The sequence below is a fragment of the Mobula birostris genome, chromosome 10 (assembly GCF_030028105.1).
Source record: "Mobula birostris isolate sMobBir1 chromosome 10, sMobBir1.hap1, whole genome shotgun sequence".
In the NCBI taxonomy this organism is placed as follows: Eukaryota; Metazoa; Chordata; class Chondrichthyes; order Myliobatiformes; family Myliobatidae; genus Mobula; species Mobula birostris.
In genome coordinates, this window is record NC_092379.1 from 42,122,649 (window position 1) to 42,147,606 (window position 24,958).

General features: G+C 46.8%; 2 protein-coding genes across 2 annotated transcripts in view; one reads left to right on the plus strand and one right to left on the minus strand.

Annotated features, from left to right (window-relative positions):
* The window catches only part of LOC140203625 (serine/threonine-protein phosphatase 2A 65 kDa regulatory subunit A beta isoform-like), an 83,155-nt gene extending 76,548 nt beyond the window's left edge, over positions 1-6,607 (plus strand). The window contains exon 13 of the mRNA XM_072269673.1: positions 6,297-6,607. Within this exon, the coding sequence (XP_072125774.1) occupies positions 6,297-6,607 (311 nt within the window). The remainder of the gene's footprint in view (positions 1-6,296) is intronic.
* Positions 6,608-11,809: 5,202 nt separating this feature from the next.
* The window catches only part of LOC140203626 (serine/threonine-protein phosphatase 2A 65 kDa regulatory subunit A beta isoform-like), a 51,797-nt gene continuing 38,648 nt past the window's right edge, over positions 11,810-24,958 (minus strand). The window contains exons 13-15 of the mRNA XM_072269674.1: positions 19,799-19,941; positions 16,813-16,904; positions 11,810-12,144 (exon numbers count right to left, since the gene is read on the minus strand). Coding sequence (XP_072125775.1) covers positions 11,810-12,144; positions 16,813-16,904; positions 19,799-19,941 — 570 coding nt within the window. The remainder of the gene's footprint in view (positions 12,145-16,812; positions 16,905-19,798; positions 19,942-24,958) is intronic.

Consider the following 24,958-nt stretch of genomic DNA (forward strand, 5'->3'; position numbering starts at 1 on the left):
AGCTGTAAATCTGAAGGGAGTAGGCCGTTCTCGAAAACTGAGTGACCGTGCAAGAAGGGGAGTAGTGAGGGAGTACATGAAGAGACCTGTGACAACCCTGGAGAAGTTACAAGCTTCAGAGGCTGAGATGGGAAAGTCTGTGCATACAACGACTGTGCTTCAAAGTTGCAGTTTTATGGAAGAAGAAACGATGAATTATGAAAGGAATCTGGTGACTAACATCAAAGAAGACACTAAAAGCATTTTTAAGTATATAAAGGGCAAAAGAGAGTTAAGGGTAGCTATAGGACCAATAGAAAATGATGCTGGAGATATTGTAATGAGAGACGCAGAGATGGCAGAGTATTTTGCATCAGTTTTCACAGTGGAAGACATCTGCAGTATACCGGACACTCAAGTGTGTCAGGGAAGTGAAGTATGTGCAGTGAAAATTACGACTGAGAAGGTGTTCAGGAAGCTTAATGGTCTGAGGGTGGATAAATCTCCTGGACCTGATGGAATGCACCCTTGGTAGCTGGAGAGATTGCAGAGGCATTAGCAATGATCTTTCAAGAATCGATAGATTCTGGCATTGTACCGGATGACTGGAAAATTGCAAATGTTACTCTGCTATTTAAGAAGGGTCGGAGCAGCAGAAAGGAAACTACAGACCTGCTAGCCTGACATCAGTAGTTCGGAAGTTGTTGGAATCGATTGTTAGGGATGAGATTACGGAGTATCTGGAGGCACATGACAAGATAGGCCAGTGCCAGCATGGCTTCCTGAAAGGAAAATCCTGCCTGACAAATCTACCGCAAGATTTTGAGGAGATTACAAGCAGGGTAGACAAAGGAGATGCGGTAGACGTGGTGTATTTGGATTTCAAAAGGCCTTTGACAAAGTGCCCACAAGAGGCTGCTTAGCAAAATAAGCACCCATGGAATTACAGGGACGTTACTAGCATGGGTGGATCATTGGCTGATTGGCATAAAACAGAGTGGGAATAAAGGGATCCAATTCTGGCTGCCGCTTACCAGTGGAGTTCCACAGGGGTCGGTGTTGGGACTGCTGCTTTCTACGATGTATGTCAATAATTTGGACCATGGGATTAATGGATTTGTGGTTAATTTTGCCGATGATACCAAGATAAGTGAAGGAAATAGAGAGCCTGCAGAGAGACTTAGATAGTTCAGGAGAATGGGCAAAGAAATGGCAAGTGAAATACAATGTTGGAAAGTGTATGGTCGTGCACTTGGGTGGAAGAAATAAACAGGCAGACTATTACTTAGATAGGGAGATAATTCAAGATGCAGAGATGCAAAGGGACTTGGGAGTCCTTGAGCAGGATACCCTAAAGGTTAACCTCCAGGTTGAGTTGGTGGTTAAGGCAACGAATGCAATGTTGGTATTCATTTCTGGAGCTATAGAATATAAGAGCAGGGATGTGATGTTGAGGCTGTATAAGGCACTCGTGTAACCACACTTGGAGTATTGTGTGCAGCTTTGGGCTCCTTATTTTAGAAAGAATATACTGACATTGGAGAGGGTTGAGAGAAGAGTCACGAGAATGATTCCAGGAATGAAAGGGTTACCGTATGAGGAACGTCTGGCAGCTCTTGGGCTGTATTCCCTGCAGTTCAGGAGAATGAGGGGAGGGGGATCTCATAGAAACATTCCAAATGTTAAGAGGCCTGAACAGATTAGATATGATAAAGTTATTTCCCACAGTCAGGGAGTCTAGGACAAGAGGGCACGAATTCAAGATTGAAGGACATCCATTTAGAACAGAGATGCAGAGAAATTTCTTTAGTCAGACGGTGGTAAATTTGTGGAATTTGTTGCCATGAGCGGCTGTGGAGGCCAAATCATTGGGTGTATTTAAGGCAGAGATCGATGGGTCCTTGATTAGCTAGGGTATGGGGAGGAGGCAAGGGGAATGGGAATGACCGGAAGAATTGGATGGCAGAGCAGACTCGATGGGCTGATGGGCCTACTTCTGCTCCTCCACCTTATGGTCTTATGATTAAGGGGAGGTTTCTCTGGTGAGGGGCACTAAGGTTGGGCTTGAGGCTTTTGTTAGGAAGAGATGAAGAGAGAAGACGCCAGAGAGAAGAGGTGAAGGGCCTGTTCCCCTGCTGTACTTGTCTCTCCACGTTGACTAAATCTTCAGTGACTAACTCTGATTTGTGTGCAAGACTTTGCTCTCTGAAACCAGGTGAACAGCACAGAAAGCTACCTCAAAAAGAAATTTAACAGAAGGAAAAAATGACAAGGAAATGAAACACACGACATGCTTTTTACGTGTTTCTGCTCTGCAAAAGTCTCAAGGAGGTAAATCCTGCACCTCTCTGGTGTGCAACACAAGGCAGCGTTTACCTTAATCCACACACATAAAAGTTGCTGGTGAACGCAGCACCTGCAGAATTCCTGTTGTTTGCATTTACCTTAATCCACTTTATTAGGGAAACCAGTCAAAACAACGATGTAATGTACAAATTAGGAGAAAGATGTCCACTGGTAACAGGTTAAACGTGCCTAACACAATCTCTAAAATCATTCAGAAAGCTAACAGACATTAAATTACATGATTTGCAATATTGAAATGGCATCCCAAATGTGACTAGACCACTGTAATGATACAATATTGTGTAGTTCTGGTCGGGAGGAGAAGCTCAGCTATTGAAAAATCTACTTTAACTAATACATACAGAAGCAATGGCTGCCTAACCAAACCATCAGGTAATCACAGCATCCACTGGCACTGCTGTTCAAGTCACTGGAATAATGAGGTCGGCATTGAAAGTCATTTCAATAACTGTCTGACGGGCACTCTTTCTTTTAATGTTAAAAATGATTTAAAGGGAAATGAAGGTAGGTCAAAACTTATAGCACATCATTCAGCAACCTGGGGACAATACAGTGCAAACATCCTTCCCCACATGAGGCCCCATTAAATGTGGGCCCCACCTTAGGACCCACCAATGTGGAACCCACCCCTTCACCAGGCCCCATCAAATGCAAAACCCTCTCCTACATCAGGGTCAGGACCCATCAACGTGGACCACTTCCCCAAGCCAAACCCATCCAACGTGGACCCCTCACTGGGCCCCTCCTCTGCCACCCCATCCGAGAACAGTTTCAGATTGGACAACATCTTCAGTTTTAATTTGAGCATTTGCCACTGGATGCTGGGAATACCAGGAAGGGGGGGAAGGGAGGGAAGGGGGGGAAGGGGGGGGAGGAGGAGGAGGAGGAGGAGGAGGAGGAGGAGGAGATGATGATGATGATGATGGATACAAGTGACTGTCAAGAGAGCAGCAAAGCTAATAACCTCACATCGGGGTTCGGGTTCGGGTTCTAGTATGTCTTTTAAGTTTCTACCCCTTTTGAAGGCTGAGACTATGGTGTATTGTCCCAGTGTCCCTACCTTCCACTTTTAGTTCTTCAAAGTGTGTTTTAACTGTCTGTGAATATTCACTGCCATCCCACTGTATCTCGTTATCAAGGGTAGTTTCCGTGTTGTGTTGTCCTGTGTTGGGGGATTTGTGATACTTTTTAAAAAGTCAGATTTGATGTGTCTGAGTCTCTGTCTGCTGCAGCCCCTGTGTCTAAGTGCAGAGAAGAGGATAGTAGTGGCTTGGTGGAAGTCCTCTGCCCTGGTGCAGATGCGGTGAAACCGGGTCAGCTGTCCCTTGACAATGCCTCTGAAGGTGTGTTTGGGATGGTGGCTCCCTGTGTGTAGGAGGGTGTGTGTGTCTGTGGTTTTAAAGAATACTTTGGTGGCTAGTTTCTGGCTGCCATTTTCTGGTGCTAGTTTAAATACCGTAGTGTCCAGGAAGTCAACTTTCTCCCTATTTATTGTGGCCTTAACCTTAATCGATGGATGATGAGTGTTTAGGATTTGAATAAATTCCTCTAATTTTACCTCCGAGTGTGTCCACACTCCCCAGATGTCATCCAGGTATCTATAAAGACACATGGGTATCTTGGGGCACTTTGGATAAACTGTTTCCTCCCATTTTGCCATGTATATTTTGGCATAGGCTGGAGCAAACTTCTTTCCCATCGCTGTGCCCTTGACTTGTAAGTAGAATTCATTATTGAATTCAAAGTCATTTTTAGTTAGGCTGAGGTGAAGGAGTTCTATCAAGGCCTCGTCTGGTCTCTCTAGCTGAGGGTTCTCCCGAAGGGTATCGCTCATTGCCGGTATACCCCTGTCCGTTTCTATATTGGTGTACAGGCTTTCAATGTCCATGGTGAAGAGTACGGCCTCAGGGGACACTGACATGGAATTGACTATCCGGACAAAGTGGTACGTGTCCTTGATGTAGCTGGAGTGTTTCTGCGATAGTGGGTTAAGGAAGGCATCAATGTATTCTGCTATCCTGTATGACTCACTGCTGCAGTCCGACACGATGGGCCTGCCGGGTGGTATTTCTCCCGGAACAGTCCATGAGTCTGGGTTCCTGTGTATTTTGGGGAGGATATGGAACTTTCTTGCTCGTGGCTGTATCCCTGTCAGGTACTCCACCTGCTTCTTCCCCAGGTATCTAGTTCTTTCTAGTTCTCGCAGAATTTCTGTGTGTGTTTCCCAGTATATGGGTTCCTTTAGTTTAGTGCAGTGTTCGGTGTTGTTTAATTCTCTGTGTGCCTCAAATAGATATTGCTGTTTGTCCATGATAACTATGCTGCTCCCTTTATCTGCTGGTTTGATAACAATATCCATATTTTCCTTCAGCTCTTTCAGGGCTGTTCTCTCCTTCCTAGTTAAATTGGCCTTATCCTGTACTTCTCCCTCCCTCTCCATTATCTCATCCAGTGTGCTCTCGAATTGTAGGACCGCTTCTGACCTGTACCTCCTCTTGGGGCTCCAGTCTGAGCGAGGGGTGAAATGGGTCTTTCTACCTTCTGCCTCCGCAACAAAGTGGACGAGTACCAATCTCCTATCGAACTTATCCATGTCCTCCTCAATCTGCTCCTTATGGAGTTTTGCAGTTGGTACAAAAGTGAGGCCCCTGTTCAGAACTTTTTGCTGGGTTTCTGTAGGGATGAACGTACGGGAGAGGTTCACGATGGTCTCTCCCAGTCGTGGACCCTGCCTCTCTCGGCTTTGTCTCCACTCTAGTTTAAAGACTGCATCCACCTCTTGACTATGGTCAGGGCTGTGTTCTCTGTCCAATCGATGTGGTCTCTGTCTACCTTAAACTGCCTCGCCAGGACTGCAGGGATATAATTCTTTGTTCTAATAACCTCATTTAGTTGGCCCAGGGTTGCTTGTTCTGCCTCTGTCAAACAGTGGCTAAAGTTCAGTTCTGGCACCCAGATACTGGCATTGGGAAATTTAATATGGGCCATTCTTAATAGTTGCTGAAGCTGTTTAGTCGCTGTTGCTGGTTGATGTGATCTGTTGTTTATTCCAAAGGAAAGGATAACCTTCTTAGTTTCCAGTTGTGGCTTTAACTTTGTCAGGATAGCAGTGGCATGGGTGAATTTGGCTCCCGGAAAGCTGTCCAATTGAACATCCTTATTAGGGCATCTTTTGATCCTGGAAATGTTAGAGTCCCCTATAATTAGTATAGGTTTAAGGGGCCTTAGTTCCCAAGTTACATTTTTCTGTTTAGAGTGAGGATGCCTCCTTACTTGGCCCTCCTGGTTGTTGCAAATAGGGGTTACCTGTCCTCTTGTTTGTCCCACGTCCTCCGACTCTCGGGCTGTGTGGTTCCCTGGGGTGGAAGACTTGCTCGGTCCTCGTGTACTGGCTCCCCTTGTCTGTCTGCCCATCCGCACTGGTGTGGGGTGGGGTGCTGATTCCCTGGAGTCTTGGGTCGGGGAGGCCGTGGGGGTGGCGGGCTGGGGCTCCCCTGCTCCTAGGTTGGATTGCGTCTTCTCCGAGGGGCTCATGGCTGGGGAGGGGCTCACCTGGCGTCTTCTCTGTTCCTGTGACTGGGGCAGTGGGGCCGCATCGGCGTCGAGTTAGTTAACTAGCTCCAGCGCCCTCCCGTGGACGATACCGGAACTCCCACTGCAGGCGTCGGCGCCGAGAGGGCTGACCAGCTCCAGCGCCCTCCCGTGGACGATACCGGAACTCCCACTGCAGGCGTCGGCGCCGAGAGGGCTGACCAGCTCCAGCGCCCTCCCGTGGACGATACCGGAACTCCCACTGCAGGCGTCGGCGCCGAGAGGGCTGACCAGCTCCAGCGCCCTCCCGTGGACGATACCGGAACTCCCACTGCAGGCGTCGGCGCCGAGAGGGCTGACCAGCTCCAGCGCCCTCCCGTGGACGGTGCCGGAACTCCCACTACATGCATCGTTCTCAGGACCTGTTGGCCTGAGACAGTCCCGCAGCGTAATTACCAGCCACAACTTCGTTTTACTCGGCGCCGACGGACGGGGTGCAGCGTGGGCGGTCTTTTTCCGGGGCTCGGGTGTGATACGAGTCCGGTCACGGCTGACCCAGAAGCCGTCCCTGAAGGTTCCCCTCTCCCCCTTGGAATGCGGTTTCCATTGTCCGTGGGGTCATTGTGGCCACGTCCGAATTGTGCGGCCCCTCGTGGGCCCGGTCTGCCGTTCTGGCACAGGTCTTGAGACCAGATCCCAAAAATATGCTTTTGGACAGCCTCCAATTTGATTTGAAAATTTCCTTTAAATTTCGTATGTTCCAGATTACGGTTTTGGTGATTGCTTCTGGTAAGCGATCAATCAGATCCGATTCAAGTTCCAATTCTTGCAGGCTACTTTGGTAGTGTCCAATTAAAATTTCTCGTGTTTCTTTAGCCCAAGCGTCCGCATTGGCAGCAATTTTATGAAGCGTTTCTTGGGAGGGGTTTGCCGGCTTTATGAATTTGGTCAGTCTATATGCCTGGGTAGTAATCCCCTTTGGTAGCCTGTTCATTTGTTCCAAAACTCTTAGGTGGTGCAGAGTCTGGATTATTTTATATATTAATCTAACCGTGGTGGAAAAGGAATCCCTGGGAAACCCGAGGTCTCTGCAGTTACCACGGTGGTCTGACGCGCCATGTGCTGACAAGCCCCCGGTCCTCTCTCTCCAATTTCTCCTCCACATCGTTAAAGTAAGACAATAATCACCAAACTTCCCATGAAGTCCGCTTAATTAATGTTCTTACCGCTTGCTCTGCGTCTCGGGTTCAGTGATTTCGACTCCAGCGAATTGCCTTTAATAAAGCGTGTTGCCTTTAATACTCTCCAATTTCTCCTCCACGTCATTAAAGTAAGATAATAATCAGAAAACCACAGATGAAGTCCAGTTAATTAATGTCCTTATCGCTTGCTTTTCATCTTGGGTTCAGTGATTTCGACTCCTGTGAATTGCCTTTAACAAAGCATATTGCCTTCAATAAAGCGTATTTCCCGACTGGGAGAGTCACCAATTTCGCCTCTTCTCTGTGGCTTCCTCATGGGGAATTCTGTAAAGACTGAGGTGGTCTCTCCTTTAAAATGTTCCACTCCACCCCCGGCCCCCTCCCACCTCTGTATTGTTTTACCAAACCTGTTTCTCCATTTCTGCTGCAGCCTCTGGCTGTTGCCCAGATCCCGGTCTGCCTTGTTTGTTAAGATTCTTAAAGGCAAACTATCCACTAATCGCGCTGCTCCTTTTTATTGTTCGACCCTCCCCATTCTTTTAGCTCCAAATTTTTCATTTCTATTCCTTTAATACCTAGTTAGAGTTGAGATTCGATTTCATCCTATTTCTCCTTTTAGGGTTACATTGTTTTATTGTGACTTTAGTGTTCAAACTGTGAGTTTACTGTTCTGTGGGTATAATGTGGTCGGAGCTTGTGGCTGATGTATGTTGGGGTTGGGGTTTAACCTCAGTCGTCTGTGCCAGTTTTCCCAGCTCCTTGGATTTACTTTGGCTTATGAGGACCAGGATGATGAGGGACGTGTCACTGCTGGTTAGGATGCGAGTATGCGGGCAGTGGGCAAAATATCCCTCTAGTGTTTGTGGATCTCGTACTGGAGATGCAGTATCACTTTACCCTGCCACTTTGTTTTTAGCCCACGTTGTCATCATCTCGGTCCCCGACTGGGATCTTCCTCCTCTTTAACCTCCATTCTGGCGTTTAAGTTACAATGGAGTTATTGCCTATGGATAGTGTTTTGGATTTGGGGTTTTTTTATAGGGACTGGGTGCTGTGATCTGGGGGTTGTGCGGTAGCTAATTGAGGGGTGTGTGGGGAGGGACATGCCCGGGGGTAGAGTTAGGTAATGGGGGTTGAGGATTCATGGCGAAGGGAGGTGGGGTGGGATGGCAAATGGCATTGCGGGGGGGGGGGGTCCCCTGCAGTAGGGGTGAGGGCTGAAATAGGATCCTAACTGCCGGTGATATTGGGTGAATTTGGCCCCCTGATGGGGTAAGGGCTTAGGTTTATGGGGGTGTGTAGCAGGGTTGGAGTTGTTAGGTTTAGGGGTAGGGTAAAGGACAGTTATATAAACCCTTTTATGTGGTGTGGTGTGGTTTGGGTTATTTGGGGTGCTGTCCAGTTTAGTTGGGGTGCAAGGTCCATTGGAAGTTATGGTTATGGTGAATGCTAGGGTTGGGGATGTTTGTGGGGTGGCATGGTTCTGGTGATGTGGGGGGAACCTGGCTCCCGGGTGAGGAGAGGGCTAGGGTTTATGGGGGTGTGCTGAAGGGTTGGAGGTGTTAGGCTGAGGTGTATGGCTGGGTAGTGAGGTCACGGGACTTTGCGGTGGTGGGAGGATTAGGGTTAGAGCACCCAAACCGATGGTGTAGTCGGGTGAACTTGCCCCCCCCAGTGGAGAGGGGGCTCAGGTTTATGGGGGTGCGTAGGATGGGTGAAGTCATTATGTTTCGGGATACGGCCGAGGAATGTGTACGCAGGCCTACCCATGGGGGTGTGGGATGAAGAGGAACATGGGGTCCATCGTTAAGTAGGCCCCTTTGTGGGGCTGTGGGCAGGGTCCACTTGGGCGCCGTCTGGTTTAGTTGGGGTGTGAGGCCCTTTTGGATGTTACGATCAGGTTGGGGGGTAGGGTTGAGGGGAAGTCCGCTGGGCGGTGGGAGGTATAACTGGTGGTGAAGGGTGAGTTTGGCCCCCTGGCGAGAAGAGGACCTGTGTTTATGGGGATGAAGATGTTAGGTTTCAGGGCAGGGCCATGTGCTGGGGATGCATTCTACCCCATGGGGGCAAGCTGGGAGGTTGGGGCAAGTGCTGTGTCTGGATCAAACTGGTCGTTACAAGTCTATTCTTCCTCATGGTTATCCCTGTAGAGTTATAATCTCTCACGTTATCCCTCTCTATTTGGGGAATTAGTTTCTGTTCTGGGGCCTAGTTTTTAGTCTCTATTTCCCAAGAAAGATGTACCTTTCCTATTTAATGGTCACCTGTCTTAATTTTGTTTCAGGGTGGGTGACTGAAGGGGCTCCTCCTCTTCCTCCCTCCCCTCATTTTCTCAATGTTTTTTTTATTATTAATTTTTTATTGCAACACCAACAAATTACATTCAATACAACCAGTTGCCAATTACATTTTGACTGTTAAACCCCGCCACCCCCCAACCTTCATCACCATCCCCCCTCCACCAATCAACTGAATAGTAGTACATACACAGACAAAGCATTCCTATTTTAACAAAAGATCTTTTAAGTTAGATATCAAATTTGTCCACATTAAGATTGTGTTTGGTCGTGCATCATTTACTCTTGCTGATGAAAGTTCCAGGTAAGAAATGTCGAAAAAGCTCCGAAGCCCGTGAGTATTTGAAATATCGTGGGGAGGTTTCCAACGCTGGACTACAATCTTCTTAGCTGCAGTCAGGCCTGCCAGCCAGATTTTGCGTGTTTTTTCCGTAAGGGAAAGGTGGGAGACATCATTTAGAAGATGTACAGCGGGGTCCATTGGTAATTGTACCCCCGTTAGTTCTGTAAGAGTACTGATAACCTTCCCCCACAAACCAAAATCCCCTGGACATTCCCATACAACATGTATAAAAGTGCCAATGGCTCCATGGGGCAAAATGAGCAATAAGAGTCAGGAACCAGTCCCATTTGATGTCTAATTCTCGGTGTTAAATATGCTCTATGACAAAAATTTCAAGTGTATATACCAATGATTTGGGTTTTTCGAAGCACCGGCAGCATTATCCCAAATCGCAACCCAGTCCAAGTCTTGTCCCAATTCAGATATGTCCCTATCCCAAGCTTTCATTCCCGATGTGGGCATATATTTCTGGGAGTTTAATTTATCATAGATATACAACACTATCTGTCCTGGAGGACTCTGTATCCAATTTAAAATGGGATGGTCCTTTAAATCTGACCCCCAGGGAACGCCGTAGGCTTTACAAGCTGATCTTACTCGAAAGTAGCAAAAAAGAGAATGTTTATCAATATTATATCGAGATACCAGTTCTTGAAAGCCAAGGATAGTACTTGCCCCATTAATATCTTGAAGAGTAGTAATACCTTTATCCACCCAAGTTCTGTTAGTGAATGGTTTCCCCCCAGATAGAAAACGATTATTGTTCCATAATGGAGATGATTTACACCATACACTTTTAAATTTTAGGAATTTTTCTGCTGCCCTAAACACTTGTAGCATATGGGTTAAAATTGGATCGTAATACAAATCACATTTTTTGGTAGACATACCTATAAGGAGAAAGTCCTTCAACCTTATTGGTGCTATTAGCTCCAGTTCTATATTTTTCCAGGACGAAACTTTATCCTCCTCCATCCAATAGCTAAGACTTTTTAATACAAATGCTCAGTGATACAATTTAAAATTTGGACATGCCAATCCCCCATTCGACTTTTTGAATTGTAGAACTGACCATTTTATATTGGGTCGTTTACCATTCCAAACATAGCATCGTAGTAAGGAGTCCAGTTTTTGCCAATATCCTGCCGGAGGTGCAAGTGGGATCATTGAGCTGATAAAATTAATGCAGGGTAAGATGTTCATTTTAATGACCGAAATACGGGCCGGGACTGATGCTGGCAGGTGTCTCCATCTATTAATATCTTCCTCTTTGTTTTAGAATTAAAGAGTAACTTGTTTCAGCCACAGCTGATATGGAAATATTAACTTTAATACCCAAGTAGAGGACCTCATTTGTAACTTTAATCTGGGGAGGAAGAGACACCTTACTTTTATCCGTATTAATCAGCATCAGGTCTGATTTTAACAAATTAACTTTGTATCCTGAAAGAAATCCAAATTGCTCCAGTGTTTTTAAAACATAGGGGAGAGTTTGTTGAACATTCGCCATATAAACTAGCGTGTCATCCGCGTAAACTGATATTGAATGCAATGTTGTACCTATTGTAATAGGGGAGATCTGAGGAGAGTTTGTGCAAGCGGTTCAATAGATATATTAAAAATTAAAGGAGACAAAGGGTCCCCTTGTCGTGTGCCCCGTCCTATGTCAAATAATTCTGAGAAACCTCCTCCCACACATACCTGGGCTGAAGGATTAGCATACCGTGTTTGAATCATATTGATAAATTTATCGCCGAACTTAAATTCTTTTAGAACTCTCAAAAGGTATGGCCATTCAAGGCGATCGAACACTTTTTCAGCATCTAGAAATAGCAGGCCACAGGCAGCCGGGATTTTATGTGTTGCACTCAGTACGTGTAAGAGCCAGCGAATATTATCAGATGCGAGACACCCCCTGATAAAGCCCATTTGATTTGGGCTGATTATTTTCCCAACTACTGTCTCAAGTCTACTGGCTAAGACTTTGGAAAATATCTTGAGGTCGGCATTTATCAAGGAGATTGGACGGTAATTGGCACACTCCAAGGGGTCCTTACCGGGCTTAGGTATAACTGTGATCAGGGCTGTGTTTAATGCCGTTCCATCTCCTCCCGAGGGGCGTGTGGACTTTGCCCAGGGTCTTCTTCCATATCTCCCAGCACCGATGATTTCAGAACTCCTTTTGCTTCCTCTGCCGAGTTAAACGACATCTTCATGCCCTTGATAGTCACTTTCAAGATCGCTGGGTATATGAGGAACGAGTCGATCCCCTTCTGTCGAAGCTTAGCGCGGATCTCCTTGTATCCCTGCCGTTCCTGCATCGTGCCGGGGCTGTAGTCGGCAAAGAACTGTAGCTGGGTGCCATCAGGGAGAGTAGGTTTGGCTTTCCTCGCACCCTCCAGGATAGCCTGCCGGTCGGTGTACCCTAGAAGCCTAAAAACCATGGTCCGCGGTCTTGAGGAGTTGTTGGAAAAGATCCTATGTGCTCTATCGATCTCCAGTGGAGTGCTGTGGGAATTCTTGAGCGCTGGAATCCAATCAGGCAGCATCTTCTGGAGGTAACCTCTTGGATTGTCGCCCTCAGCGCCTGTCGGTAAGTCGACCGGCCGCACGTTGTTTCTCCTGGATCTGTCCTCCAAGTCGTTTAACTTCTTCCATATCTTAGACACCTCCGCAAAACTTCCTCTATTTTATTGAAGACCGTTAAATGTTTTAGCGTGAATGTCCGCTTGCTCCTTTAACGACCGGAGAATGTTGCCATTCTCTGCCATACGCTTCTGTATGGGGTCGTGAGCCTTTTCCAGCAACTCCCTTAGCACGTGGGCTACCATTTCTTGCAGCGACTCCATCTCCCTTACCATTGTTTGTTTAATTAGCATAACTATTTCTTCGGATGAATCGCTAGCTTGTTGTCGCCTGCTGGTATCTTGTTTCCTGGTTGAATTTGTATCTTTTTTTGAAGCCATGTCTTTAGTTAGATCTTTCTCCAACTCAGCCTTGTATTAAGACCGTCTATGAGCCCTGAAGAACTTGAAAAAGGAGGGTTGTATGTCAGCGCTCAGTGCCGTGCCGCCATCTTGCCTTGTGCCTCACCGGAAGTCAATGTTTTTAATTATTGGGTGCAGTGTTGGCCCTCCAGTGGGTATATTTTATATTGTGGGCTTAGCTTTTTAGGCCTTGTTTAGGCTGTTTGGGGAATACGTCTGTAGTCTTTCAATCCATATCCTCTCTGCTCTTTTTAAAATAATAAGAGGAATAGATAGAGTGGATAGCCAGTGCCTCTTTCCCAGGGCGCCACTGCTCAATACAAGAGGACATGGCTTTAAGGTAAGGGGTGGGAAGTTCAAGGGGGATATTAGAGGAAGGTTCTTTACTCAGAGAGTGGTTGGTGCGTGGAATGCACTGCCTGAGTCAGTGGTGGAGGCAGATACACTAGTGAAGTTTAAGAGACTACTAGACAGGTATATGGAGGAATCTAAGGTGGGGGCTTATATGGGAGGCAGGGTTTGAGGGTCAGCATAACATTGTGGGCCGAAGGGCCTGTACTGTGCTGTACTATTCTATGTTCTATGAACTTCTTTACTCAGAAAGTGGTAGCTGTGTGGAACGAGCTTCCAGCAGAAGTGTTTGAGTCAGGTTCAATGTTGTCGTTATTGGACAGCTATATGGACAGGAAAGGAATGGAGGGTTATGGGCTGAGTGCAGGTCGGTGGGAATAGGATTGGGGAAGAGTTCGGCATGGACTAGAAGGACCCAGATGGCCTGTTTCCGTGCTGTGATTGTTATATGGTTATATGGAAGGCATCAATGTATTCTGCTATCCTGTATGACTCACTGCTGCAGTCCGACACGATGGGCCTGCCGGGTGGTATTTCTCCAGGAACAGTCCATGAGTCTGGGTTCCTGTGTATTTTGGGGAGGATATAGAACTTTCTTGCTCGTGGCTGTATCCCTGTCAGGTACTCCACCTGCTTCTTCCTGAGGTATCTAGTCCTTTCTAGTTCTCGCAGAATGGTCCTAATTTCTGTGTGTTTGCCAGTATTTGGGTTCCTTTAGTTTAGTGCAGTGTTCGGTGTTGTTTAATTCTCTGTGTGCCTCAAATAGATATTGCTGTTTGTCCATGATAACTATGCTGCTCCCTTTATCTGCTGGTTTGATAACAATATCCATATTTTCCTTCAGCTCTTTCAGGGCTGTTCTCTCCTTCCTAGTTAAATCGGGCTTATCCTGTACTTCTCTCTCCCTCTCCATTATCTCATCCAGTGCGAGGGCGAGGGTGAGGGTGAGGGTGAGGGTATGCGGGCAGTGGGCAAAATATCCCTCTAGTGTTTGTGGATCTCATACTGGAGATGCAGTATCTCTTCACCCTGCCACTTTGAAAACGGAACACATGACATGCTTTTTACGTGTTTCTGCTCCGCAAAAGTCGCAAGGAGGTAAATCCTGCACCTCTCTGGTGTGCAACACGAAGCAGCGTTTACCTTAATCCACTTTATTAGGGAAAGCAGTCAAAACAACAAATTAGGAGAAAGACGTCCACTGGTAACAGGTTAAACGTGCCTAACACAATCTCTAAAATCATTCAAAAAACTAACAGACATTAAATTACGTGATTTGCAATATTGAAATGGCATCCCAAATGTGACTAGACCACTGGAATGATACAATATTGTGTAATTCTGGTCGGGAAGAGAAGCTTAGCTATTGAAAAATCTACTTTAACTAATACGTACAGAAGCAATGGCTGCCGAACCAAACCATCAGGTAATCACAGCATCCACTGGCACTGCTGTTCAAGTCACTGGAATAATGAGGTCGGCATTGAAAGTCATTTCAATAACTGTCTAACGGGCACTCTTTCTTTTAATGTTAAAAACGATTAAAAGGGAAATTAAGGTAGGTCAAAACTTATAGCATATCATTCAGCAACCTGGGGACAATGCAGTGCAGACACATGAGGCCCCACCTTTGGACCCATCAATGTGGAACCCACCCCTTCAACAGGCCCCATCAAATGCGAAACCCTCTCCTACATCAGGGTCAGGACCCATTAATGTGGACCACTTCCCCAAGCCAAGGCCCATCCAATGTGGGCCCCTCACTGGGCCCCTCCTCTGCCACCCCATCCGAGAACAGTTTCAGATTGGACAACATCTTCAGTTTTAATTCGAGCATTTGCCACTGGATGCTGGGAATACAAGCGAAGGTGTTTTGGGAAAGGAGGAGGAGGCATGCTGGATACAAGTGACTGTCGACAGAGCAGCAAAGCTAATAACCTCACATCCTTGTTAACAGTTAAACCCATCGGATACACAATGCCACTGGGTACACTACAGTCAATGAAAATAAATAGGGGGAGTAGACAGCTTGATATCTCAAGCTAAATTGAGACAGCAGAAAGACTGCAGAACTAGAATCGACAAGGCAGCTAAAATCCAGTGACACTACGTATGAGACGTTTACATTTCCAGGGGTAATTCTTTAAAGAGTGTTGTGTGTGTGGCCTGGCTACACAACAATGCTATTAATAAAAATGCTGGAGACAGGAGCGAAGTTTCATGGTTCTTTACTAGTAGAAAATGATGCAGAACACACACATACGTATCAATGTGCGCCTAATAGCGCATGCAGCGATGTGTTACTACAACATAAAGTAGTCCCCATATTATACAGTAGGCTGACCCGGCTGATGCTGTAGTGGCGTCACCCCGAGTTTGAATCCAGCCGGCTCCCATGCACGCTTTCCATCCATGCTGGGTTACGAGCTGGTGATCTCTTTGGAAACTCACCCGGCAGAAGGCAATGGCAAACCACTGCTGTAACTTGCCTCGTACGCGGTTCCCCACTCCGTCAGAGAGGCGTGGAGGGAAATCGTCCGGCAACTGGAGAAACTCCGGATGTGACGTAACTTTCCTTTTCCCTATACGGTACAAAGAGAGAGTGAAGAAGGTTTTCAAAGATGTCAGCGGCAGATCTCGTTGCAAGTCTGGAGGGCCGTTTCTTCACTCCTTTCTACGATAAGGCAAGCACTAGATAAGAAGGAAAACATGCAGATTAGATATTAAAAGGAGACAAAATGGGAACGTTTCTGAAGATAATCAGAACACGCATCTATCTGTAAGCTATGATGACAATTTGTGGGAATTCTAGCGATGGAGTATGTCATTTCTAAAATATTGCAAGTGAATTCATACAATTGCCAACTCTTAATTCCTGTTGCTTCAAGACCTATTCGGGGAGATGGGACTCGTCAGCTCATCTAGGAGAAGGAAAATTCTGATCTCAAACCTCTGCTGCCTTGCGGCTGTACCCACTCACAGGGAAGGCTTCGGGAGTAAACCCGGAGCTGGAGTCGCTAAGGCAGTCCTACGCTGAATGACAACTCCTGTGATGCTCCTGGTACCAAACTCAATCTGCCGTTCCTTTGGGTGCATGCAGACGGGGAGCTTGCTACATGGGGCAACAGCTTGCTCTCCATATCGTACTGCTACCTCCCTGAAATGAGTTTTTGCAGGGTGGGATGTCTGGCACTAGATTTTAACACCCGTTCCTAAACCCTAAAAATCACCTAATATAAACACAGAACTCTTTACTGAGGATTGTACTCAAAACTCTGGATTGGTTCTTAAAATATTCAGCTTACAGAAACAGGGAGGCAAGTAAGAGACAGAACTGAGAACTTCATGCTTGGCTCTATAACAAGGTTTATAATTCTGAACAATTAGTAAATCCCTTTAACTGGAAACAGTTCCAAATATCACAGCATTGTTCCAGCAGCTCGAATAACCCTCTTGCTGGTTCAGAGTTTTGAATCCATAATTTGTGTTTTATCCCCTTTAATGAACGTGCTGAGGACTGCATGTTTTTCCCCGACCCTCACTCGTTACACGTGCAGATTACAAAACACACATCTTTATCTTAAGGAGCCTTTTCTACCATCAGTGCCCCCACAGCAGGAACCCAGCAGACACCCATCTTGTCTTGTGCTCATCTTCAGAGACCCAGTGACAGACGCTGGGACAATGCAGGCCACAACTGCTCGAAGGGAGAATGCTTATGCTCGTACCGAGCTGGGTCCAAAGCCACAGCTTACCAGTCATGGCTTCCTGCGCAAAGTACTTTACGTCCATATCTTGGTCCTGACCCAATTTCTCCAATATTGGTTTGAACTCGTTCTGTAAAGTGCTGTGATTTAAAAGCAAGTTTTAGTACCTGTGACCTTCAAAACAAGACAGCAGCACATTCACTTAAATCTAAAGCGATACTGGATATTACCCAGATTAAAATCTCCTCTTTCTGCCTCTCACGCAGGCTCCCACTACAACAACTGATCGTTTACTGGCCAGATACGGGTTAGAGCTCAACTAGCAGAGTACAGTCACAAACTGCAGCTGAGCTCATTTGGGTTAGTGGATGCAAAAGGAGAATAATTCGGATGCCGCATTTTTATGCCGTTGAAGAGAGGGGGCACTGAATGCATAAACTTCCTTTTAATGCAATCCGTCTGTTATTGCTTTCCACACAAATTCCAATCAAATCACAAACGCACAATTTCACAAAAATCGTTCACCGGACGGGTTGGCGGAGATACGTTGCTACCAAAGGAGGTGCAGGGTGCTCCTTCCCTCCGCAGACCTGCAGCTCACCCTTGGGCAAGGTGCAACACCTGCTTAAGACCCCCCACCTGATCAGGGTCACGCAATGCCGTGGGAGCAGATGGTGGACAGTCATGTGTGCAGCCGGTGCAGATCACAAGTCCTGGTTGTGCGACCACTGATGCCGGGCAGACAATCTCTGAAGAGCACTGATAATGGCTGGGGGGTGGGGGTGGGGGGGTCACCTCATCTTGTAAAAACACACACGGCCCAGAAGGCGTCAATGGCACAAACCAGTTCTGCAGGATAATTTGCCAAGAACAACCGTGGCCATGGAGAGACCACGATCGCCCACGTCACATGCTGATGAAGATGGTGGTGGCGTTAACTGAAATCTCACTGTGCGGTTTTCACTTCTAACCAGGATTTATCCATCAGTGGTTGAAGGAGAGAGGGAAAATGTATTAAAGAAGATTGGAGGAGCAAACTTTTCATGCAGGAGTTGGTAGCTGAGCTGCCAAAGGAGGTGGTGGTGGTGCAGGCCGGAACAAAAACCTGGACAGTCACTTGATAAACCTCTGGTTAGGTCACATTTGGAGTACTGAATTCAGCTCTGGTCTCCCCTCTAAAGGGCGTGGAAACTTTGAAGAAGGTACAGAAGATGTTCACAGGACGTTGCCTGTGATAAACCTCTGGTTAGGTCACATTTGGAGTACTGAATTCAGCTCTGGCCAGCTCTTTAAAGGGTGTGGAGACTTTGGAGAAGGTATAGAAGATGTTTACAGGACGTTGCCTGTGATAAATCTCTGCTTACGTCACATTTGGAGTACTGAATTCAGCTCTGGCCTCCCCTTTAAAGGGTGTGGATACTTTGGAGAAGGTACAGAAGATGTTTACAGGACGTTGCCTGTGATAAATCTCTGGTTAGGTCACATTTGGAGTACTGAATTCAGCTCTGGCCTCCCCTTTAAAGGATCTGAAAAAGGTACAGAAGACATGCTGGCTGGTACTGCAGATGTTACCGGAGAGGTTGCTTTCTCCAGGGTGATGGAGTCTGAGGGAGGGACGAGTTGACAGAAGTTTACAAAATTCTGAGGCAAAGGCAAACGGCTCACAGTTGAGATGTAAAAGCCAGAAGAGAACAGCTCAAAGATGTGCTGAGGATTTGAGTACCTGGAACACACCGACGGGTCTGGTGGAAGTGGATGCAGGTATGAAACAAGAACAAGTGTTTACGATCCAATGAAGGGTCACGGTCTGAAACAGCGACTGGTTATTCATTTCCATGGACGCTGCCTGATCTGCTGAGTTCCTCCAGCGTTTTGTGTGAGCATTGAAGTATTTAAGACACTGTTAGACAGGCAAATGAACGTGCGGAGAATGGAGGATATCGGCCACGTGCGGGCAAAAGGACACGGTTCAATTAGGCGCTGCTTTATTTATAAAGTCTGCAGGTGTTGGAAACCCAGAGCAACACACGCAAAATGCTGGAGGACCTCAGCAGGTCAGGTAGCACCTATGGAAATGAATAAACAGGTGACGTTTCGGGCCCAGACCCTTTGTCCGGACTGAAAAGGAAGAATTAGTTTGGTACAACATTGTGGGCCAACGGGCCTGTTCTACAGGTTCAGTGAGCAAGACAGAGGGATGTGGAGTTAGTGTGGCTGAGTGGGTTTACAATAGCAAGGAGTGATTGTCAGTATAGATGCAATGGACAAGAGGTCATGCTTCTATACAGTACAACTGACTATATCCAGAACCCAAAGGAATATTGCGCATTGCTTGGGAAAGCTGTAGTAAAATGAGGCCCTTGGAATACAAAGGCAGTGGAGAGACCTTAAACAGGTAATTTGGAGGGTAGAAACGGGCTACTAAATGTTCTTGGCGAGGATGTCCTTTCTTTAAAAAAAAGGGGAGAAGGCAGGCGAGTGGGGTTGAGGGGAATAATAAATCAGCCATGATAGAATGGCCGTGCAGTATCGATGGGCCGAACGGCCTGGTTCTGCTCCTGTGTCTTATGGCCTTAACCTCTGGATAGAGAAGAAGATCGTTTAAGGGTACCAAAGGATCAAGGTCAAGCAGGAAAGTGAGGCAAACACCACAGGGGAGGGGGAGGCCCGAGGGTTAAGTTTATGCCCCTCCCCATGCAGTACATGGAATGAGCTGCCAGAGGAACTGGTTGAGGCAGGCACATTAACAACTTCAATAAGGACAGGTACGCGGGCAGGAAAGGTTTAGAGCAAGGGTGCACAACTATTTTGGTGCCATGGATCATTACGCTAGGGGTCCATGAACCCCAGGTTGCGAACCTGGGACGATGGGACCGGCAGAGACGGTGGTCTTGGCCGGATTGGACCTGTGGGTACAAAAGACGGTGCGACTCCATCACTAAATGCCACCACAGTGGCGTCTCAATTTCCATTCCAAACTGGAGGTGAAACATTCTCCACAGGCCGGGTTATAAGCCCCAACTCAAATACTTACCTGGCATCTAAAACCGGTCCTATTTTCTGCAATGATTTAGCCACGTTGAAGCGAATGTTTGCCACCTGATCGCCTGCCATCTGGAGAACCGTCGGCAGCATGTGCTTTGCTGTGATTTCTTGGCCACAGGCTTCAGACAACACCTAAAAAAAACAGCAGAAAATGCAAACGTTCATTCACAGCCCCGAACTTCACGAAGCAAGACTGAAGAAAAGATCATCGATCTGATTTGTGCGACGCTCAGAATGTATTTTGCCCCATGATAAAAAGGCATAGTCCACACTGGCACCAATGATCACCCGCAAGGAGAGAGATGAGGTCCTGCAACGGAGATTTACAGATCAATAGACAAGTTGTAAAGAAAAAGTGCTGGTATATTGTAATCGCTGGACTACCCCTTCTGCCATGTATGAGCGAGTTTAGAAACAGGAAGGCAGGACGGCTGAAATGTACAAAGTGTGGGTGCAGAGCAGACAGCATCACTGGGATCTCTTCCATGACAAGGTGACCCGAGCCAAGAGGGAACCAGGATTATAAGACGCAAGAGCGGAATTCGGCTATCGAGTCAAATATGATGGCAGAATATAGCATTAGTGGTCAGACTCCTGGCACTGTGGAGGATCAGAGGAATCTTGTGGTCAGAGTCCATAGGACACTCAAAGTTGCTATGCGGTTGACTCTGCGGTTAAGGAGGCATACGGTGCATTGGCCTTCATCAATCGTGGGATTGAGTTTAAGACCCGAGAGGTAATGTTACAGCTATATTGGACCCTGGTCAGACCCCACTTGGAGTACTGTGCTCAATTCTAGTTGCCTCACTACAGGAATGACGTGGAAGCCATAGAAAGGGTGCAGAGGAGATTTACAAGGATGTTGCCTGGATTGTGGAGCATGCTTTATAAGAATAGGTTGAGTGAACTCGGCCTTTTCTCCTTGCAGCGTACGAGGATGAGAGGTGACCTGATAGAGGTGAACAAGATAATGAGAGGCATTGATTGTGTGGATAGTCAGAGGCTTTTTCCCAGGGCTGAAATGGCTAGAACGAGAGGGCATAGTTTTAAGGTGCTTGGGAGTGGGTACAGAGGAGATGTCAGTGGTTAATGAGGTGGAGGATAAATGCGTGGCTGAGGGATTGGAGCAGGGGGCAGGGATTCAGATTTCTACATCATTGGGACCTCTCTTGGGGCAGTTGTGCCCTGTACAAAAAGGACGGGTTGCACTTCAATCTGAGGGGGACCAATATCCTGGTAGGGAGGTTTGCTAAGGCTGCTGGGGAGAGTTTAAACTAGAATGGTTGGGGGCTGGGAACCGAACTGAAGAGACTAGGGAAGAGGGGGTTGGCTCACAAATAGAGAAAGCTTGTAGACAGTGCGAGAGGGAGGATAGGCAGGTGATAGAGAAAGGATGCTCTCAGACCGAATGTTTGAGATACGTCTATTTTAACGCAAGGAGTGTTGTGAACAAAGCGGATGAGCTTAGAGCGTGGATCAGTACTTGGAGACATGATGTGGTGCCATTAGAGACTAGGATGGCTCAGGGACAGGAATGGTTACTTCAACTGCTGGGTTTTAGATGTTTCAACAAGGACAGGGAGGGAGGCAAAAGAGGTGGGGGCGTGGCACTGTTGATCAGAGATAGTGTCACAGCTGCAGGAAAGGTGGACGCCATGGAGGGATTGTCTACGGAGTCTCTGTGGGTGGAGGTTAGGAACAGAAAGGGGTCAATAACTTTACTGGGTGTTTTTCAGAGGCCACCCAATAGTAACAGGGATATCGAGGAGCAGATAGGGAAACAGATCCTGGAAAGGTGTAATAATAACAGAGTTGTCATGATGGGAGGCTTTAATTTCCCAAATATCGATTGGTGGATCCCAAGAGCAAGGGGTTTAAGATGGGGTGGAATTTGTTAGGTGTGTTCAAAGGTTTCCTGACACAATATGTAGATAAGCCTATAAGAGAAGACGCTGTACTTGATCTGGTATTCGGAAATGAACCTGGTCAGGTGTCAGGTCTCTCAGTGGGAGAGCATTTTGGAGATAGTGATCATAATTCTATCTCCTTTACCACAGCACAAGGCTAATAGGAAGGAGCTTAAGAAGGAAATTAGGAGAGCCAGAAGAGGCCATGAGAAGGCCTTGGCAGGCAGGGTTAAGGAAAACCCCAAGGCATTCTACAAGTATGTGAAGAGCAAGAGGATAAGACGTGAAAGAATAGGACCTATCAAGTGTGACAGTGGGAAAGTATGTATGAAACCAGAGGAAATAGCAGAGGTACTTAATGAATACTTCCGTATTCACTATAGAAAAGGATCTTAGTGATTGTTGTGATGACTTGCAGCAGATTGAAAAGCTTGAGCATGTAGATATTAAGAAAGAGGATGTGCTGGAGCTTTTGGAAAGCATCAAGTTGGATAAATCGCTAGGACTGGATGAGATGTACCCCAGGCTACCGTGGGAGGCGAGGGAGGAGATTGTTGAGCCTCTGGTGATGATCTTTGAATCATCAATGGGGATGGGAGAGGTTCTAGAGGATTGGAGGGTTGCCGATATTGTTCCTTTATTCAAGAAAGGGAGTAGAGATAGCCCTGGAAGTTATAGACCAAAGAGTCCTACCTCAGTAAGTTGATGGAGAAGATCCTGAGAGGCAGGATTTATGAACATTTGGAGAGGTATAACATGATTAGGAATAGTCAGCATGGCTTTGTCAAGGGCAGGTCGTGCTTTACAAGCCTGATTTAATTTTTTGAGGATGTGACTAAACACAATGATGAAGGAAGAGCAGTAGACGTAGTGTATATGGATTTCAGCAAGGCATTTAATAAGGTACCCCATGCAAGGCTTATTCAGAAAGTAAGGAGGCATGGAATCCAAGGGGACATTGTTTTGTGGATCCAGAACTGGCTTGCCACAGAAGGCAAAGAGTGGTTGTAGGCAGGTCATATTCTGTATGGAGGTCGGCCTCAGTTATCTGTTCTGGGACCCTTACTCTTCGTGATTTTTATAAATGACCTGGATGAGGAAGTGGAAGTGGAGGGATGGCTTAGTAAGTTTGCTGAGACACAAAGGTTGGAGGTGTTGTGGGTAGTGTAGAGGGCTGTCAGAGGTTAGAGCGGGACATTGATAGAATGCAAAACTGGGCTGAGAAGTGGCAGACGGAATTCAACCCAGATAAGTGTGAAGTGGTTCATTTTGGTAGGTCAAATATGATGGCAGAATATAGTATTAATGGTAAAACTCTTGGCAGTGTGGAGGATTAGAGGGATCTTGGGGTCCAAGTCCATAGGACGCTCAAAGCTGCTGCGCAGGTTGACTCTGTGGTTAAGAAGGCATATGCTGTATTGGCCTTCATCAATCATGGAACTGAATTTAGAAGCCGAGAGGTAATGTTGCAGCTATATAGGACCCTGGTCAGACCCCACGTATAGTACTGTGGTCGCCTCACTACAAGAAGAATGTGGAAGCCATAGACAGGGTGCAGAGGAGATTTACAAGGATGTTGCCTGGATTGGGGAGCATGACTTATGAGAATGGGTTGAGTGAACTCGGCCTTTTCTCCTTGGAACGATGGAGGATGAGAGGTTACCTGATACAGGTGTGTAAGATGATGAGAGGCATTGATCATGTGGATAGTCAGAGCCTTTTTCCCAGGTCTGAAATGGTTGCCACAAGAGGACACAGGTTTAAGGTGCTGGGGAGTAGGTACAGAGGAAATGTCAGGGGTAAGTTTTTTACTCAGAGAGTGGTGAGTGTGTGGAATGGGCTACTGGCATCGGTGGTGGAGCCAGATATGATAGAGTCTTTTAAGAGACTTTTGGATAGGTACATGGAGCTTAGCAAAATAGGTGGCTACAGGTAAGCCGAGTAATTTCTAAGGTAGGGACATGTTCGGCACAACCTTGCGGGCTGAAGGGCCTGTATTGTGCTGTGGTTTTCTATGTTTCAATGCAAGTTTTTTTTATGCAGAGAGTGGTGAGTGTGTGGGATGGGCTGCCAGAGGCGGCGGTGGAGGCGGAAACGATCGGGTCTTTGAAGAGACACCTGAAGGGATACATGGAGCTTAGAAAAATAGAGGGCTATAGGTAAGCGGAGTAATTTCTAAGGTAAGGACATGTTCGGCACAGCTTTGTGGGCCGAAGGGCCTGTATTGTGCTGTAGGTTTTCTTTGTTTCTATGAGTCTCCTCTGCCATTCCATCATGGCTGATTTATTTTTCCTCCCAACCCCATTCTTCTGCCTCCTCCCATATCTTTTCACGCCCTTAACAAATCAAGAATCTATCAACCTCCACTTTAGATATACTCAATGACTTGGCCTCCAAAGCCGCCTGTGACAATGAATTCCACCGATTCAGTACCCTCTGGCTAAAGAAATTCCTCTTCACTTCTGCTGTAAAGGGACGTCCTTCTATTCTGAGGCTGTGCCCTCTGGCCCCAGACTCTTGCGCTATTGGAAACCGCCTCTGTGCGTCCCTTTTATCCATACCTTTGCTCGAGCACTTTGGGAGGGTTTAAGCTGGTGAGGCAGCAGGGCTGGGACACAGGATACTAGTGTAGCAGGTGTTAACTCAGAATTCTATGTCAAACTCACTGAACAGGCAGGTCCGGTAAGCAGAGAAGGCAGAAATAAGTGGGAAAGCACGAGAGGGCTGGGAGGTTTAACCACATGTTTCCGAACACAGAAATTCACAGCACATTACAAGCCCTTCGGCCCACAATGTTGTGCCGACCAGGTAACCTACTCTAGAAACTGCTTAGAATTTCCCTAGCGCAGCAGTCCCCAACCACCGTGCTGCGGACCAGTACCAAGCCACAAAGCATGTGCTACCGGGCCGCGAGGAAACGACATGATTTGGCGATAGGAGTCGCTGCACCTTTCCTCATTCCCTCTCACCCACTGTTCAGCTTGAACACACGCGAGGTCATTACTCGCACATCATCCATGTCAGCATGGGAATAAGATCAGCTCCTCGAGCTTGCAAATGACGGCGGGCTGAAAAGTATGTTTGACATAAGATCTCTGGCGACATTCTGGATCAAAGTCAAGGCTAAATATCCTGAGATAGCCATGAAAGCACTGAAAACGGTGCTTCCATTTCCAACATATCTCTGCAATGAATGCAACGAAAACTAAATTGCGGAAAAGACTGGACATAAGGAACCCCCT